The sequence below is a fragment of the Mus caroli genome, unplaced genomic scaffold, assembly GCF_978045245.1.
Source record: "Mus caroli unplaced genomic scaffold, Mus_caroli_1 scaffold_5, whole genome shotgun sequence".
NCBI classification, from domain to species: domain Eukaryota; kingdom Metazoa; phylum Chordata; class Mammalia; order Rodentia; family Muridae; genus Mus; species Mus caroli.
Window position 1 is genome coordinate 141971423 of NW_028227260.1, and position 18353 is coordinate 141989775.

General features: G+C 37.4%; 1 protein-coding gene across 1 annotated transcript in view; it reads left to right on the top strand.

Moving 5' to 3' along the window:
- The window catches only part of Efhc2 (EF-hand domain containing 2), a 189749-nt gene that overhangs the window by 96518 nt on the left and 74878 nt on the right, over positions 1 to 18353 (top strand). Inside the window, exons 6-9 of the mRNA XM_085837785.1 lie at positions 696 to 809; positions 1527 to 1665; positions 8861 to 9026; positions 16813 to 16955. Coding sequence (XP_085693911.1) covers positions 696 to 809; positions 1527 to 1665; positions 8861 to 9026; positions 16813 to 16955 — 562 coding nt within the window. The remainder of the gene's footprint in view (positions 1 to 695; positions 810 to 1526; positions 1666 to 8860; positions 9027 to 16812; positions 16956 to 18353) is intronic.

Consider the following 18353-nt stretch of genomic DNA (forward strand, 5'->3'; position numbering starts at 1 on the left):
TGAATAAATGCCTAGGACAAAAGCCTTGAATTGTTCCCTGACTAGCTTATAACTTAATCATCCTGTTATCCTATTCTAAGTTCTGCCATGTGGCTGCCATGTGGTCCTCAGTATTTTGCTGCTGTCTCCATCAGTGTACCAGGGTGAACCCTTCTCAGTGCCTGTCTCCATCCCAGAAATCCAGTCTCTTGCCCTACCAGATGTCCTACCTTCTAATCCTGCCTCACCTCATCGGCCAAAGGCTTTTGTATTGACAGATGAAGCATCTGTACATTGCACAAAAGATTCCCTCTACAGTGTATGGAGAACTAAGCAGATGGCTACTTGTAGTCTTGAAGCCTGGGTGTGGTGACATATGCTTTAATCTCAGCTGGTGGGAGTTAGCAGAGGAAGATCAGAAGGAAGATCCAGAACTACATACGTTTGAGGTCATTTTCTTGTGTATGAAACCTTGTCACAGAAACAAAAGTAAAAGAGCAAAAAAGCTGAAAACCTATAGCATGGAAGTATTAGAGGAAAAATGTGTATTTATCAGGGCTGTGAAGATGTGTGGCAGTAGAACAGAGGTAGATAGACTCTGTGGCTTCTTGCAGATGTTAGGAAAGAACTGTGCAATGCACACTTCTGGAATTTATTCTGAGACTGCACCATCTCTTTCATGGAGACAGATATCATGGTTTGGTTTTATTTTACAGTTTGGCCCACCTGGAATCTACCAACCAGGACAGATAACAGATCGAGCAGTTCTCAATGTGTATGGAGGCTTGTCAGAATGGCGAGCAGATGGCTATCTGCTGGATAAATACCAGGTGAGGATCCTGAAGTTTTATTACTGATTTTCAATGAGACATTGAGAAACCTGGATATTGGGGTGAATTGTATATTCTTGCCTGTGAGCTAGTGAATGAAATCAAGAGATATAGAATATATACATTTTATTGCCCTTTGTCAATATTAGACATACTTAAATGCATATAGAAATATATGCCCTGTATTGCTTGTACAAGTACTACAATGATCAAATAATGCTTAGATAGGCTGAGAAACAGCTGAGTGGGGAAAGTGCTTGCTGTACAAATGTGAAGACCTAAGACCTAAATATAAAACCATCCCACCCAAAACATATACAAATTCAGACACAGTAATGTTCATCTGTAATACCGGTGCTCTTATGGGTGATATAGGAAGGGCAAGGAGGGGAATCTCCAGCCACTCAAAGGCTAACTCGTCTAGCGACCACAGTACCTAACAGCAAAAAGACCCTGTCTCAAATGAGATGGAAGGTAAGTATCAACACATCCACGGTGTGTGGCACTTGTACATCTATACTCAGCATGAAGTGTACACATATGTATACAAGACATACCATACACACATGTACACAAACGGATACAAATTAATTCATTTGATTTTAAAATTTAGTTATAAATAATATAATTAAGCTTTAAAAATTATTTTCTTAGGAAAAGGCATGTAGTTCTTGGGCAGATCCATAGGGCCAATGCTATCTTCCTCTGTTTTATCAGCTAGGAAAAGTAGAGCAAGACTTTTACACAGACCAGGACCTGTCTATAGGTGCCACCATCAATGTATGGGGAAGAAAAGTCCTCCTCTGTGACTGTGATGAGTTTACCAAGACCTATTATAGGACAAAGTATGGAGTTGGTAAGTGATAAGTTGGTTAGAAAATATTTTTAACACTTTGACTGCTTTATGCCCTGGTTAAGATTTTACTTTTGTTCTCTTCATATTCCTAAAAATAAGCTTCTATAAGCAGACTCATTGTCTCCATGTTAGTGGAAAGGAAACTGAGGCCCACTAAGCTCAGTTGTCCAAGGTTATGCAACAGAGAGAAAGAGCCAAGAATTCAATTACCTCATGCCAGAGGCTTCCGTTTCCCCCTATAAGTGTCTTTCTTGCTATAGTCCTCAGTATTTTGGTAGGACACTTGAACTAGAAATGTTAAATCTTTTCATTTAATTTTTGCCTACAATGGATGATACTCACTCAAGTTCTCTACAGTAATCTCTTGTGTACCAGTTAGCTTTGCATTTTCTGGTGAGGCCCAGCTAGGTCTCCTGTTTGTCTTTTCTTTTTCTTTTTTTTTTTTTTTTTTTTTTTGGTTTTTCGAGACAGGGTTTCTCTGTGTAGCCCTGGCTGTCCTGGCACTCACTTTGTAGACCAGCTGGCCTCGAACTTCTTCTTTTTTTTTTCTGTGTTTTTTTTTCTTCAAAATTTTAATTAGATATTTTCTTTATTTACATTTCAAATGCTATCTTGAAAGTCCCCTATACCCTTCCCCCTACTCCAGCCCTCCTCCCCTATGCACCCACTCCCACTTCTTGGCCCTGGCGTTCCCCTGTACTGGGGCATATAAAGTTTGCAAGACCAAGGGTCCTCTCTTCCCAATGATGGCCGACTTAATTCCATTCTAGGCAAGTAAATGTAGTTTAGTAAGAACTAGTGATTTATTAAATGCCTACTTTGTACTTAGGTCAGCACAGTAGGCTAGGTTTATAGACTAGAAAAGGGGATCTGGGACCTGTAGCATACTGCACACTATTATGAGAGTCTAGAAGCAGGCAGAGGATGTGCTTTAAAATCTAATATCCAAGCCTTCAATTGTTAAACTCTCATTCTCAGTCTTTTGAAGTTCTGCCAGTCAGCTCTACCTACTTCCTAAGATTTGTCTCTACCCATGGTCCACATATCTGCTGCTGTGGAAATGGATAGGATTTGCTAACCTACCAGGGTGAGGTTTGGAATTAGTGTGATGGTACCTAGTTCTCTATATAATCCTTCTTCAGTATTTGCAGCAAATTATTACTGGCCCTTCCTCTATACCTACCTCTGAGGGATGCCTAATGTTCTTACATGAAATGGTTTGTATTTGCAAAAAACCTATACACATCATTATGCATTCACACACCCATTCATTTAAATTGAGACAGGGTCTAATCATATTGCTTAGTCTGGTCTTGAACTTGCAATCCTTTCACCTTAGCCTTCTATGTAACTTAGGTAACAAGCAAGTTATGGTGCCTTGCTACTTTAAATCAGTTTTTATATTACTTCTGATACCTAATTCAATTTAAGTGCTATGCTAATAGTTGTTATTGTTTAGGGGAAATGACAGAAAAAGCATGCATACATGATACAGTGCTTTTAAAAATCCATAGTGGGCTGAATTTGAGCATGTGTATTTTTCACTGACCTGGAGGATTGATGTGTACTTCTGCGAAATGTACTTCCTGAAAAATAAGAGTCTTAGATATTTTGTTTCATTTTGACATGTTTTTGTTTCATTTATCTTTTGCCTTTTTGTTTTGATTTTCATTTTGTGTTTGTGGAAGGGGTTGTTTTGTTTTTAAAGAGAAGGACTAAAATATAAAGTTAGGTGGGTGGGGAGGTGAGAAGGATCTGGGAGGAGTTAGACGAGGAGAAAACATGGTCAAAATATTATATGAAAAAGTTATAAAAATATACAAGATGTTTCTAGAATAAGAGAAGGCCTGCCTGCCTACCTTGCATGTATGTGCACTGAGTATTATACATTTCCTGGGAAGCTATATACTGAGGGAAGGTGTATAAAGAACACTAATGGATTAGAATAAAAAGGACTTTGTGTTATACAAAGGGAATTTGTTTTAACACATCTGTATTCTAGATTCATGAACATGTCTAGATCAAACAAGAGTCAGGTTTGGTGGCTAATATTTAAAATTGCTTCTTTGAGTGGACACAGTTGAACATATTTACTTTAAGGATTATAAACAAAAATCATCCAGAAATGTGCAGATGAGAGCTGCTCTAGAGAAGTGTCTAGTGGACCATAATTCATTGGGGAGAATTTGCCCTTAATAAATATAGGTATCTGTTTAGAACCAGTACACCTTCAATGAAGATTGGAAATTGGATGTTAGCTCACTGAAAGCCATTAAAAACACCTGAAGATTACTTTCATTTAAGGTTGTTGGTAGAAGACTGAGTACCATAACAATTCTAAAACAGCATATGATTTTCTAAACAGAGAGTTCAACATTTGGCTGATGTTTGCTTGATTTGAGACCATAATATTTGCTTCAGGCAAAAATGAATGGTGTAGTGATATATCTTAGTAGCTTCTCTAGGGAATTTTCTGATGTAATGTGACTTCTCTGGTGTGCCCCAAGCCTAGCTGTCCTGGGTATATGTATCTTCTTCAAATGTCCTGAAGTCCATTCATTCCAGTTATATTGTCCTAGTGTTCAATATCTTTTCATCCATTTCCTTTGCTCCCTCTATAGATTTTATTATATTATATAAAAATGTATTTTGTGCCTTTAAAGTTAATACAACCGCATATTTTTAAGAAAATTATGCAAATACAAAATTAGGATGTATTTTTGTAGTCACAGTGACTTTTTAATATTTCTCACAGCATGTTAAAATGTCCTATTTAACAAATACCATTACATAACATTTTTTAAAGTTTTAATACCACACTTAATGTTACAAATGACTGTAGATTATATCTATGGCAGAATCTAGAGAAGTGGATTGATACATTTGCTTTCTCTGGTTTTTTTCAAGTTAAATGAATATATTTCATGTTACTTAAATGTAGTTATTTCTAACATTTAAAAAAATTAAAGAAGTGATCTTTATTTTTCTTCATTAGTGGCTATGACGTGTTGATAAAAATATTTATAAGGATGAGAAACTTTTCTATGTACTTTATCAGTTGACATAACCATTAAAAAGCAATTTTAATGAATAATCTGTTCAGCATTAATATGATGGTAAGGATGATAATTTTGCTTATAATTCATGTGGCCTTAAAATTGATGAGAAGAAATTTTATACATTATATTTTAGTGTTATTGAAACCCAAAGCAGAAATAGTGCTACTATTAATTGTGATCTTTGAAGAAAGCAGGGTGAGGGAGTTTCTGTGTCCCTGTTGGTAGGTGCATGTGTATGTGGAGGCAAGAGATCAATGTTGGGTGTCTTCCTCCCTGGCTTTCTACCTTATTTTTGAGATGCAGACTCTCACTGAACATAGCCTTTATCAGCTCTGCTAGACTGGCTAGCCAGTAATCCCCATCTCCCCAAGCTGATATTATAAACATATGCCTGGTTTTTATGTGGATGGTTGGTATAGGGCTCAGATATTCATGCTTGTGCAGCAACTTTTCCAACTGAGCTGTCTCCCCAGCCCCCAGAGAAATCTCTAATGCATTATTGTCTTACAAAGTAATCTTACTTTAGGGCAGAAAAAAATGGCAGACAAAGAAAAGAAGTTGGTTACAATTCAAAGACACTGAATGGTTACCTCTTGTATTTGTGTAGAAGTACAAGGCTTGATAGAATTCTGAAAGACATTTGGACCTCTGTATGAGATGCAGTCTCATAGAAAGATGGGAGTCTTTCATTTATTTTAGTATTCCAAGGAGATGATAATTTTATAGCTGTCTCACACAGTCTTGTCCAGTGTAACTCCTATATCAACCACCGTGGCTATCTTGCTGCTGGTGGCTTGCCTGCCAGGTAGAAGTCAGTTGTTCTTTCTTATATATGAAGATTTTAAATAGATTCAAAGACTTCTAGATTGTATTTCTTGTACTAAGAAGACCAAGATTTGAATTTTAACTGTTCTTATCTAGGAATTTATGCCTTAGGTTATTTATTAATAAGATTTTTCTACTCTCTTCTCTCTACCCTGTTTACCCTCTCTCTTTTGTCTCCATTCCTCTCTCTAACACTGTCTTGCTATGTAGTCCTGGTTGAATTGTTAATCCCTATGTAACACAAATGGGCCATAAATTTAGGCTAACTTCCTGACTCAGCCTCTCAATACTGGGATTTATAGGCAATTACCACCATACCCAGTTTATAGTAATAATATCTAGTCATTATTTTTTGTGACATGCAAAACTAAAACAATAACATAATCATTCATTCTCAATGGTTTTGAGTACTTATATTGAAATTATGGTTGGAAAATAATTTTAAAGTGCCTTTCGAGTTGGGCGTGGTGGCGCACACCTTTAATCCTAGCACTTGGGAAGCAGAGGCAGGCAGATTTCTGAGTTCGAAGCCAGCCCTGTCTACAAAGTGAGTTTCAGGACAGCCAGGGCTATACAGAAAAACCCTGTCTCGAAAAACCAAAAAAAAAAAAAAAAAATGCCTTTCATTTTCTGTATTCAGTGCTGGCTATCTCTGAATTTTTAGGACTTGAAAGAAGGAGGAGACATGGCAGAAGAAAAGTCAGTGATCACTTGAGATTGTAACAAAAAATATAGAACTGGTTTATGATTTTATCACATGGCCTTGATGGACTTCACAATTTTACGTCCTCCCAACCACCCTTAGAGTTAGTGAGGATGATTTTAGACTAGAACTTTGAGTTTTGAGATTGCTTACTTCACTAATTGTTTAATCTAAGTATTGGCTACAAGCAGCTTTGAAGCTTAGGATGGTTGTACTGTTTTCAAGGTTCTTCCTTTCTAGGGGTCCTAGTCCAAAGTCCTGGCCTAAAGTCAACTTAATAATCTGGCATTCTTTCGGCTTGAAACATTTCTTCAAAATTATGTAAGCTTCAGATTTCCTAAAGCCTGGGTTGCTAGATCACGCAAGGCAACTTTGAGGTAATTATTTGGTGACTTTCCTGAATAGTGCTTCCATTTGAGATGGCAAATAGAATCATTAGACTCCATTTCTATACACAATCTCTCTGCATTTTTTTTAGAATCTAGTCAGTTATGGTTAGCCATTGAATTCATATATGTGTACAAGTCATTTGGAATTAGAGAAATCAGTATATTTGGAAGACATGACTGTCTCAGTGTCTACCTAAATATCAGCCATAGAATACATTTGGGGAGATGCTTTGTACAAAAGTATGCACCTTTTCATTTGCTCGATGTTTCTGAGTACCTGAATAGGCAGGGTAGATGGGGTGGTCATTACAGCCAACTTCTTATTCACATATGATTCTGTGGCTTTGTAAACCTATGTGAGCTATTCAGGGAGATGTGACTTAAAGTTGAATCTTGAGCTAAGATTTCCAAAACAGGTCTGTATGTTATAAAAGTCAAGGGTGAGGCAGTGGAAGAGTTCTCAGTTTTTATACACTAGATGGCACTGTGGGTGCAGAGGAAAGCTCTAAATTGTTTCTTTTCTTACTTAAATGTGTTTCAAAAATTAGGTAGTTAAGAAAGCAACACCATCTTTATGACTAGTAATGAAGACTGGAGAATATATTTTTAATGACTTTGTGATTAAAAATCACAATTTTTGTCTAGTGCACTCAGATTAGGATGTAGCAGACAGTAGTGATTTTGATGTAATGGTGAGCAAGGATAGAGTCTACTGCAATTCAACTTTGAAAATTTGAGCTTTTCTCTTATTACCAAGATGTCTCTTCAGTTGCAAAAAGAACATTACAAGAGGATCAGGAGACTGTAAGGACACACTACTTTTCCCCTTTCACCCAGCCAGTGAGAAATATTTGTCAACATGTCTGCTGTGAGCAATTTCTGTTAAGATGGAACAATTCTCTTCTGGGGATTGTGCATCAAGAAATCTCACACAAAGGCATCTAGGAAATCTAAGGAAAGTTGAAAGCTGAAAATGTTTTCAAATTGGAATTAGAAATTACTTCACACTCTTAGCATTTTGATGATTTAAAAGATGCACTTCAGTTGTAGAATTAGAGTGTTTTACATGACAAATTGATGGGTATTTTTTTTCTAATAGTATACCAAAAATGTAGATTCTTTCTTCTATTAGAAGTTTGACTATGGAAAATAAAAGGAAATATTTACATTTGTAGAACTCCTGTTGTTCAAAACTGAAACGCCTATCAAGCTGGAGGAAGACATAAAAAGTGGTCCATGTGTCTTAGTTTTGTTTTAGATGTTCTAGAATCTCCTTTGCCATTTGTGGTGGGTCAAACACAGTGACTTAGATAGATTGAGTCAGTATGTTATTTGTTCTAAGAAGCACAGTTGCTTCTAGAGATTACATAGCTCCATAAATGATTACCTAAGAGCTTCTACGGGTATTGAAAGTTTGTCCCCACTTCTCCTTTCTTACACCTGATAAGTAAAAAATAAGATGAACAGTATTGATCACATCACACTTCTTTGAGAGTGGAGACAATCATGCAGCCTTAGCTGTTTGTGTTTTTTGCTTCATTATAGCTACAGTTGCAGTTTTATCTTGAGTAATAAAATAAGTGACCTGGAGCAGTGGCTGGTGACAAGAAGGGATTTTACTTTTCTGTTTGATTTGTAGTAAATACTGAAGTGTACAGTGTTTTGGGGTTCTGAAGTGTACAGTGTTTTGGGGTTGAATTAGAGGTAAGGAAGAGAGCTTAAAAATGAATCCAAGGAGCAGCTGCTGGCTAATAGAACAAGTTAAAAGGGAAGCAGTCAGAAGTCAGTCCTATTTGGAAAATAATTTTTATTAGTGAGTGTTGACTGAAGATAGGAGAAGGCCAAATTACAGGTTAAAATACAGAATTGATGGCATAAGTTCCAAGTTTGAGTTTTCATATCATTGGAAAAAGTCAAGGGAAGAGAAAAATAATATTCACAGATTGGAATGTGAGGACAAAAAATTAAATATTTACTTATTTGACAAAGATTTCTCCTTTTTTTCCTCTTTTGAGCCAATGACTATTAAGTGAGCTCTGTGGTTTTTATAAATATGATTAAAACCGACTCTCATAGGATTTTGCCATGTTTTGTTTGAAAGAGTTTAAAATAGTCTACAAAATCTCCATGTTCATCTTGAAATAATAACAGACCTTTCCAAACAGCTATAATCAGGGCAAAAAAATATTAATGTTTTGTTTGCCTGTGTTTTGTTGTAGATAACTTTACGCCCATTTCATGTAAGCCTCCTCATCTTCCAAAGATAGAAAGGAAATACCCACCTTATACTGGCTTTGGGTCTGAAGAGGATTCTTTCCGCTCCTGTGTAGCCCTGAAGCCCACACCTCATCGGAGGAACTTCAGAAAAATCATGGAACTAGACAGGTGCCTAAGGAGACCATGGTTATAGTCCTTTCTCTTTGGAATTTATGATATAGCCTTCCTGTTGCAAAAGGTGTTACACAACTCATCTGATTTTGAGTCCAGGGACAAGTTACTGTAGCTTTCTAATGAGGTTGATGAATGCACAGATATTGCCAGCTTCTTCCTTGAGTGCTTATTTTGATGTGTTATTTGGAGAACTATAAGACCATATCAACCCCTACCTCTTGACTTTCCATTTCTATTTGTCTGTCTGTCTTTCTCTCACTTGAGGGAATAATGCAGAGGAGGAATCAACAGATTTCAAGGATTTGTGGGCCACACAGCCTCCATCACAGCCACTCGGATATGATATTATAGTGTGCAAGCTACATGGACAGAATGTAAGCACATGTGTAACTGTGCTCCAATAAAACATTTTATGGACACTGACATTTGAATACCATAAAACTTTTACAGATTGTAATATAGTATTCCTTTGATATTTTTCTCTTCAATCATGTAAAAGTATACAAACCACACTTAGCTCAAAGGCATACAAACAGGTGGCCAGCCAGATCTGTCTCACAGATTTGGGTTTGCCAACCACTGCTAGAGTGAGTTCAATGGTTTATAAGTGTTTTTCAACTTATAATTTTAGAAAACTCATGTTACTTTGACTTTAGACCTTTGGTTTGAGTTCAGTAGGAGGAAACTGCTTATATTGCCGAATGTACTTATAAAAGATAGATTTTCCAAAGTATTCCTAATGTACATGAGACACAATCTGCTTCCAAATTGTACATAGAAAATGTGAGCACTGGCTATGACTACTTTTTGATTCTTCAGGTCTTGGATAAAAAAAAGTCAGGGAAAAATTGTGGGGAAATGTTGCAGATGCCTGAATAGGATGTAAATTAAAAATTATAGCTCCAAGTGACAGAGATTATAGGCCAGGAGATGCTGGGAGAAAATGGTAAAGGGAACATGTGTTAAGACTTGAAGAACAAAAAGCATCCTGAATTTGGTCAAACTGAGTGTGGTCCCATGCTGTTGAAAATTTGAAGGAAAGGGAACAAAATGTTTTGCTCTGTCTATAAAAATGGTTTAACTGCCTGGCTATGAATTGTATGGAATGTGAGAAGGTATGCCTTTGCTGTGACATGATGTCATTTGTCTTTCAAGAAATCACTTTATTTTTAAATACTTCATTTTTTTTAAAGTTTTAAACTCTCTACTTCTTAAAGCATGGTCCTCATACTTGATAGAATGTTAATTACTGTGCTTTCTTCTGAATAGACTTAGAATGAAATGTTGGGGTGAGACCCAGCAATCTCTTTTTATAGGCATCATGGACAGTTGTGAGGCACACTGGTGTTTGAGAATCAATTGATTTTTACATGTGAGAGGGCCATCAACCTGTTCATGTTCTCTTGTTGATGATAGTATTCTGGTTAGGTTCTGGGGTAGACTTTGATGGACTCTTTTTTAGTAACTACTATTTTTAAGGGCCACCTGGAAGATATAGGCAAGAAGAATGTCCCTATTGTAAAGGGGCATGGAAATTTTCTTATAACTAAATAATGTGAAATATTATCCAGGGTGTTACTTCTGGGACTCAGGGAAAAACAGTTCTTTGTGGGTAGTTGACTTAATTTCTCTGTCTGCCCTTTAAAGTTGTCCTCAGAACCCTGACTACAGATAGAATTGTACATGTAAGTAATACTGTTTTGTTTGGAGGATGGTGATATAGGCACAAATGTCTTGAATTTCATTTATTTTTGTCTACCACTTGTTTTGCGTCAGGGATATACTTCCTTCAAGCTCCCCCTACACAGTGATCTTGTTTCCATGGTAATTGGCACAGACTGGCTTCACAGTACTTAAATACTTTGTTCTCTGTGTGCCCACAACACTCTGTTGAATATCCTCATAATAATAATAGTACTAGCGATAACAAGTAATTAGTAGTTTGCTGTGCATTAACTACTTTTATAAAATCTGATTTCATATAATTCCTAAACCCACCTTAGAAGAAAGCACGTGATATTCTTGCACTCATTCTTCAAAAGAGGAAAACAGGATGGTAATATTCCCTACAACTAGCAAAACCTCAGAGTTAGTTTTTAGTTTAACTAGGAATCAAATCCTGGGAAATGGTACTTCTGGAGTTCACCTTCCTTACCATAAAATTTTTACTTATTATATGACCTGGGGATTACTCATGTATGTAAAATATGGGCTCCCAGACTAAGATCTCCTTGAAGTAAGAGACTGGCAAATATTTCATCCAATAAGAAAAGGTGCAGATGAATAAGTATAGTGGTAGGAAAAATGTTTGCTAATCATATTCTTCAAAAAAGATTGTGTCTATTGTATCAGTGATTTGTCTGCATGTAATGAATGTTTACTATATTCACTATTCAATATTACCATATTGGTGCTTTTGTACTTCAGAGGGATGGCATCAGATCTTCTGAAAGTGATGTTGTAGGTGGTTGTGAGTTGCTATGTGGGTGCTAGGAACTGGACCTAGGTCCTATTCAACAGCAACAAGTTCTTAGCCATCTCTCTAGCCCCAATAATCCAGTTTATAGTGATAGACCAATGTAAAAGGAGGAGAACGGCTTCTTAACAGGAAAATTTGCATCTCATACTTCATCTATTCTGGTCATATAGTTTCCAAAAAGTCATTGTTTTTTAATATTAATATTCATATTTCACTGCTTTCAGATCTTGTCCATCGATTGTTTCCACAAACTACTCCCTTACTTTTACTAATTATTACTAAAATAAGCGTCTTTATCGACTCTTATTGACTGTGTATCTCTAGATCAGTGGTTCTCAACCAAAGGGGTCACAGGGATCAAAAATATTTATATTGTAATTCATAACAGCAGCAAGATTACAGTTATAAAGTATCAATGAAAATAATTTCATAGTTGGGTATCACTACCTCATGAGGAGTGCTATTAAAAGGTTCCAGTTTTAGAAACTATGATATTAAAGGTTTTTATTCCTGTTTGTCGATTTTTAGAAAGTTTATAGGTATAGGTTGTGGTCGGGAAGTTGGTTCACAAATATGTTCCAAAGACCTTCTGTATGATAGGCATTTATTTACTTAGGTGCTTGTGATAAATTCATCAGTGATCAAAGCAGTCATAAAAGCCCACTTTCTCTCATAAAGTTTATTCTAGTTGAGGGAAATGTGCAAGAAAATAAAAATACTTGAGTACATTAAATAGTATATGGAATTTTTAAAGTACCACATTAAAAAAGGAAAACTTTAATTTTCCTTGCAAAGGATCTAGGAGTATATAAATGATGGATATTTCTAGTTGCAACTTTCGTCAGTGCTCTGGTTGACCTTTCTGAAGAAAGAAGCATTGAGAGATTTGACAAGAGAAATGACTTGATCAAGCTGTCCTATTGGAAGAATCTCACCAATGAAGTGTTAAGAATGGACTGTACAAAGACAGTAGTCTATTTATGACAACCTATGAGATTGCTTCATTAGTCTAAGAGAAAAGTTATTATAGCTAGATGATACTGTGGCAGGGATGAAATGAAATGGCAGATTCTGCAAGTATTTTAAATATAGAGCTAATAGGATTTCCTTACAGATTAGATATGAAGTGTGAGAGAAGTGAAGAGCTACAGGTATCTCAAGGTTTGGACCTGAATAATTGGAAAGGTGGAGAAGAGATGCAGCCATTGGACAGGCAGGACTATAGTTATAATAGGTTTGGGAGCAAGAACACAAGTTCATCATTAGAACAACTTGAGATGCCAATTAGATATGAAATGAAAATGGGTATGTATTGAGGGTGTTCAGTAGACAGGTCTGAGCTGGAGATGTAAATTTGGTTTGGAAGTCATCAGTAGGTAATTAGCATTTCAATTCATGATGCCAAATTGGATTAAAGCTTTTATACTGTGCTGGATCACCAAGGATGAATAGGTGTCAAGAACTACATGAATAAACCTGCGGCCATCCCAAATCAAGTGTTTGGAGAAAAGAGAAGGAATCATGGAAGGATGATGACATGAGGCAAACAAGGAGAGAGGAATCACCTAAACCTAAGAAAATGCATAATGCAGTGAGCCAAGTGATCAAGAGTATCATGGAAGAAGTTGCTAATTAGTAAAATTAGATACGGGGAAAAGGCTAAGGATTGGATTTGGCATTGTGGAGTTGATTGTTAGAGAGATTTAGGTGAAGTAGAAATAGACATAAGTGTAACGGGAGTGAGCTAGGGATATGATTTACTGGCATATTTCAGAGCTTTGGTGCTATCTCCCACATGGGGAAGACAATGGAAAGGGACAGTGGGGAGAGTTCAGTGCAGTAAAGATAGGTAACATTGGGCTATATGTAGAAAACATTAAGCCCAATGTATCCTAGATCTAAGAATTCACAATTTGGTATGGGACAGTGAGAATAAACACATTTTAAGATATCCAGCCAAGAGTATAAGACTGTATAGTTGCTAACTGTATAGTTGCTAAATTGGGTGTGGCATTATGGTTGATGCAAGGGATATGTGGGTGGAGACTGATCAGAAGGGTTTAGGCACTTGATAATTGGTTTATATGAAGGAAATATTTGAACACACACATGGAGGTTCTTAGAATTTCCTTGAGGACCATCTTGTCAGGCTCCCTTCCTTGGTAGCATATTAATAATGCAGTCTTCTGTAAATATAAGCTCACTTGTGAGCCTATATCTCTGGTAGCGAGATTATGGATTCTGAATATGTAAAAAGTTTCTCCAGATGACTTTTATGTATGCTAAACTTCATGAATGGCTCAATTTTATTAAGTAGGTTTATATTGCCAATTGATGAGATCTCTAGAATACAAACATTAAGGGGAAAAATGAATGGCATATTCAAATATTCCAAGTAAATATATGCACTTATAAACTTAAGTTCTAAGATGTTAAATTTAGAATAGTATTGATTTAGATTTAGATTAGACCTCATTCAATTTTATGTTGATATTTTAGGCATCTGTAACATGAGTATTTCATAAGAGGAGACTCTTGAATTTTTTGTACTTGTTTTTTAGGGAAGGTGATTGATACAGTATAACTGGCCCAAATTGTTATGTAAGGTTGATCCGAAGCTTTGGATATGGACACTAGTGGTCTGCCCAGGCTGCTCTGAGATGAGCTGTATAAACTATCGTGTTCAGTTTCGCCCAAGGCCTCAAGCTGCCCTGTGCTTTGCCACTGTGCTTTTCCAGCCTTTCTTCCTGTACCGTCTTAGAAAGGGATTAAGAGGCACGTTAGGCCTATTAGAAATTAGAAATCCTTTGTTGTAGTTCATATCAGTGTGGACACCAAGACTGGCTTTCAGAATAGGAGAATCTACAAGTGATGACTACTCTTAGAGTATAGCAGGGAAGTGAAAAAGGACATGGTTGATTTTAGTGAACACTTAAGGGTAGCGGGTTTTGATTATATTACTATTTTTTGGAGGGCTGACTTTTACTGACTGATAACAGCAGTTGTGCTTCTACTGAGAGACCATGAGTTAGTTCACTGTTCATGCAACCAACTTTGGAAACTATTTCTTTTATTTTTAAGATAGGGTCTCACTGTGTAGCCCAGGCTAGCTTCAGACTTATGAACTCAGTCTCTCAGTGCTGGGACTAAAGGTGTGTGATATCATTGCTACCTGAGAAATTTTTAAATTTTATTTGATTCAATCTTTTTGTTTGTTTGTTTTTTTCGAGACAGGGTTTCTCTGTGTAGCTCTGGCTGTCCTGGAACTCACTTTGTAGACCAGGCTGGCCTCGAACTCAGAAATCCACCTGCCTCTGCCTCCCAAGTGCTGGGATTAAAGGCATGCGCCACCACACCCGGCTTTGATTCTATCTTTAACCACTTAATCATGCATAGAGTTCTAAGTATATCTCTAATCTTTAGGAGTATAACTTTCTGCAACCATTTAATGTAATACATTATAATATGAAAAAAAGTGTTATAAGACAGCATTTTCCCATGGAAAACATTAGATATGTAATGGCTACATAGAATACAAATAATACCTGCATTAAAATGGAGGTGTATTCATAATATTTATGAAGGGGAAATGTTAATGTTTTCCTTGAAAGGAGTTAAGGATGATCCTGGAGAGATGGAATGATAGAGAGGAGTATATATGAGCTACAAGGCAGAACAGGTCTAAACTTGACACAGGTATCCTAAAACCCAGCAGAGCATGTCATCTAGATTGGCTCAGGTCATTATCCTAAATGTTTATATGTTTGCCTGACTGAATTACTGTGATTGTTGACCAGCTTCTTGATCAGAGAATATCTGATTAATTAATTCACTTGCTTTGAGCAGATATTTATGACACTTTTGTGTGTTGTGTGATATTTTGGTTGGCTACATATTTATGAGGGTGCATGTATGTGCATGTGAACATGGAGGCTAGAGATCAACCTTGGGTATTCTCCAAGAGTCACATAGTTTGTGTTTGTTTGTTTGTTTGTTTGTTTTTTGTTTGTTTGCTTGCTTGCTTGCTTGTTTTTTGGTATTTTGTTTTGTTTTTATGGATAGGGCCTCTCATTGGATTAGACTTGATTGACTAGCCAATATGTCTCAGAGAGTTGCCTGTCTCTCCATTCCAATGCTGGGATATTAAGCCATGTCCACCAGGCCTGGTTTTCAATGTATTTCCTGGACTTATAAAGAGGAGGAAAGATTTTAATCTACTAAAAAATATTTCAATGTTTATATTTAGAACCTTTTAAATAAGATATTTAAACTGTTTAGAAAAGCATAAACTTTATTCTCTTTCCTCTTCCCCCCCAAAAAAACCCCCACCTTCCTCTTCCCCCTGCTCACCAAGCCACCCACTCCCACTTCCCTGTCCTGGCATTCTCCTACACTAGGGCATCGAACCTTCTCAGGACCCAGTGTCTCTCCTCTCATTGATATCCAACAAGGCTATCCTCTGCTCCATATGAGGCTGGAGCCATGGGTACCCCCTTGTGTACTCTTTGGTTGGTGGTTTGGTCCCTGGGAGCTCTGGGGGTACTGGTTGGTTCATATTGTTGTCCCTCCTATGGGGCTGCAAACCCCTTCAGCTCCTTGGGTCCTTTCTCAAGCTCCTCCATTGGGGACCCTGTGCTCAGTTCAATGGTTGCCTGAGAACATCCACCTCTATATTCGTCAGGCACTGGCAGAAGCTCTCTGGAGACAGCTATATCAGGCTTCTGTCAGTAAACACTTGTTGGCATCCACAATAGTGTCTGGGTTTAGTTCTTATATATGGGATGGAACCCCAGTTGGGGCAGTCTTTGGATGGCCTTTCCTTCAGTCTCTGCTCCACACTTTGTCTCTGTATGTATCTCTTCCCATGGGTATTTTGTTCCCCTCTCTAAGAAGGATCGAAGTATTCACACTTTGGTCTTCCTTCTTCTTGAGCTTCATGTGGTCTGTGAATTGTATCTTGGGTATTCTGAGCTTCTGGGCTAATAGCTACTTATCAGTAAGTGCATACCATGTGTGTTGTTTTGTGATTGGGTTGCCTCACTCAGGATGATATTTTCTAGTTCCATCCATTTGCCTCAGAATTTCATGAATTCATTGTTTTTAATAGCTGAGTAGTATTCCATTGTGTAAATGTACCACATTTTCTGTATCCATTCCTCTGTTGAGGGGCATCTGGGTTCTTTCCAGCTTCTGGCTATTGTAAATAAGGCTGCTATGAACATAGTGGAGTACACCATAATAATATATATTAATAGAGGCTTACTTGTATAACACTCTAACTCTCATATCTCTTCACTTTAGCTTTGGAAACATAAGCAATATACTCCGATATTTTGGAAAACTAATTACACACAAATGCGCTGATGTGGACAGGATCTTTGTCATTGCATTTTATCTCAGTGATGACACAATTTCAGTGTTTGAGCCTGTAGAGAGTAATTCAGGTAAGACACTTATGTTATACAGCATTTCCTCAGAAGACTTAGGTGCCTTTTTCTTTTGAAAATTAGGGAGTACAATCTTATTTGATAGCCTAGAAGATCTATGATGATAATTTTCTAACCAGTAACTTTCATCTTAAAAAATGTCTTAAGGGTGAACTGAAACATGTAAAATGATAAAAAACAAAAAAACAAAAAAAACAAAAAAACCCCAAATCTCTGTGGATGGCTACCCAGAAGAAATCCCCTTTGCCACTATCATTTCTTTTTCTGAGGCACTTCTGTAGAACCTCCAGGCTTCAGAGTCATGGTTTGCCTGCCACTAGTCATTCTCACAGCCAGAGACCAAGAGCATGTTCCATTGTCCAGCTTATAAAATCTTTGCCTGAAAACACAGAAGTGGATGCTCACAGTCAGCTATTGGATGGATCACAGGGCCCCCAATGGAGGAGCTAGAGAAAGTACCCAAGGAGCTAAAGGGATCTGCAACCCTATAGGTGGAACAACAATATGAACTAACCAGTACCCCCAGAGCTTGTGTCTCTAGCTGCATATGTATCAGAAGATGGCCTAGTCGGCCATCACTGGAAAGAGAGGCCCCTTGGTCTTGCAAACTTTATATTCCTCAGTACTGGGGAACACCAGGGCCAACAAGTGGGAGTGGGTGGGTAGGGAAGTGGGGGTGGGGGTATAGGGGACTTTTGGGATAACATTTGAAATGTAAATGAAGAAAATACCTAATAAAAAAATCTTTGCCTGAGCCGGGCATGGTGGTGTGCCTTTAATCCCAGCACTTGGGAGGCAGAGGCAGGCGGATTTCTGAGTTCGAGGCCAGCCTAGTCTACAAAAGTGCGTTCCAGGACAGCCAGGGCTATACAGAGAAACCCTGTCTCGACAACCCTCCCCCCCCCAAAAAAAAACCCAAAAAACAAAACATTAAGAAAGGAATACAAGATATACAGATTTAATCTTCAGAACCCATCTTCTGTGGTACTTGTGTTTGTTATGGCTATTGCCAAATGTCTTGACCCCAGTCCTGTGGAATGTTCTCCAGTGTGTTGATCGCATGGCTCTTGCTGAGGACAGCCATTGACTTACAAATTATGGAAATGTAAGGCTCTGTTCTTTATTTCAACATGTTTACAACTTTTATCTGTTCTGAAGACACACAAGAAAAACCAGCTCAACTGGCTCTTTAGGGGGAAAAAATGAAAAACGTTGGTTTGTACTCTTTGCCAGTTTACATGTTGTGAATGTCCTGATCAAGGCAAGTTTAAGAAACCAAGAAGTTAAAAAAATAGCATGCAAAAGTCTGAAAATGTAGCAATCAGGTCGTATACTCAAGCTGCCATTACCCAGTTAACATGCCAACAAGTAATACATAATTTGTACAACTAAGTC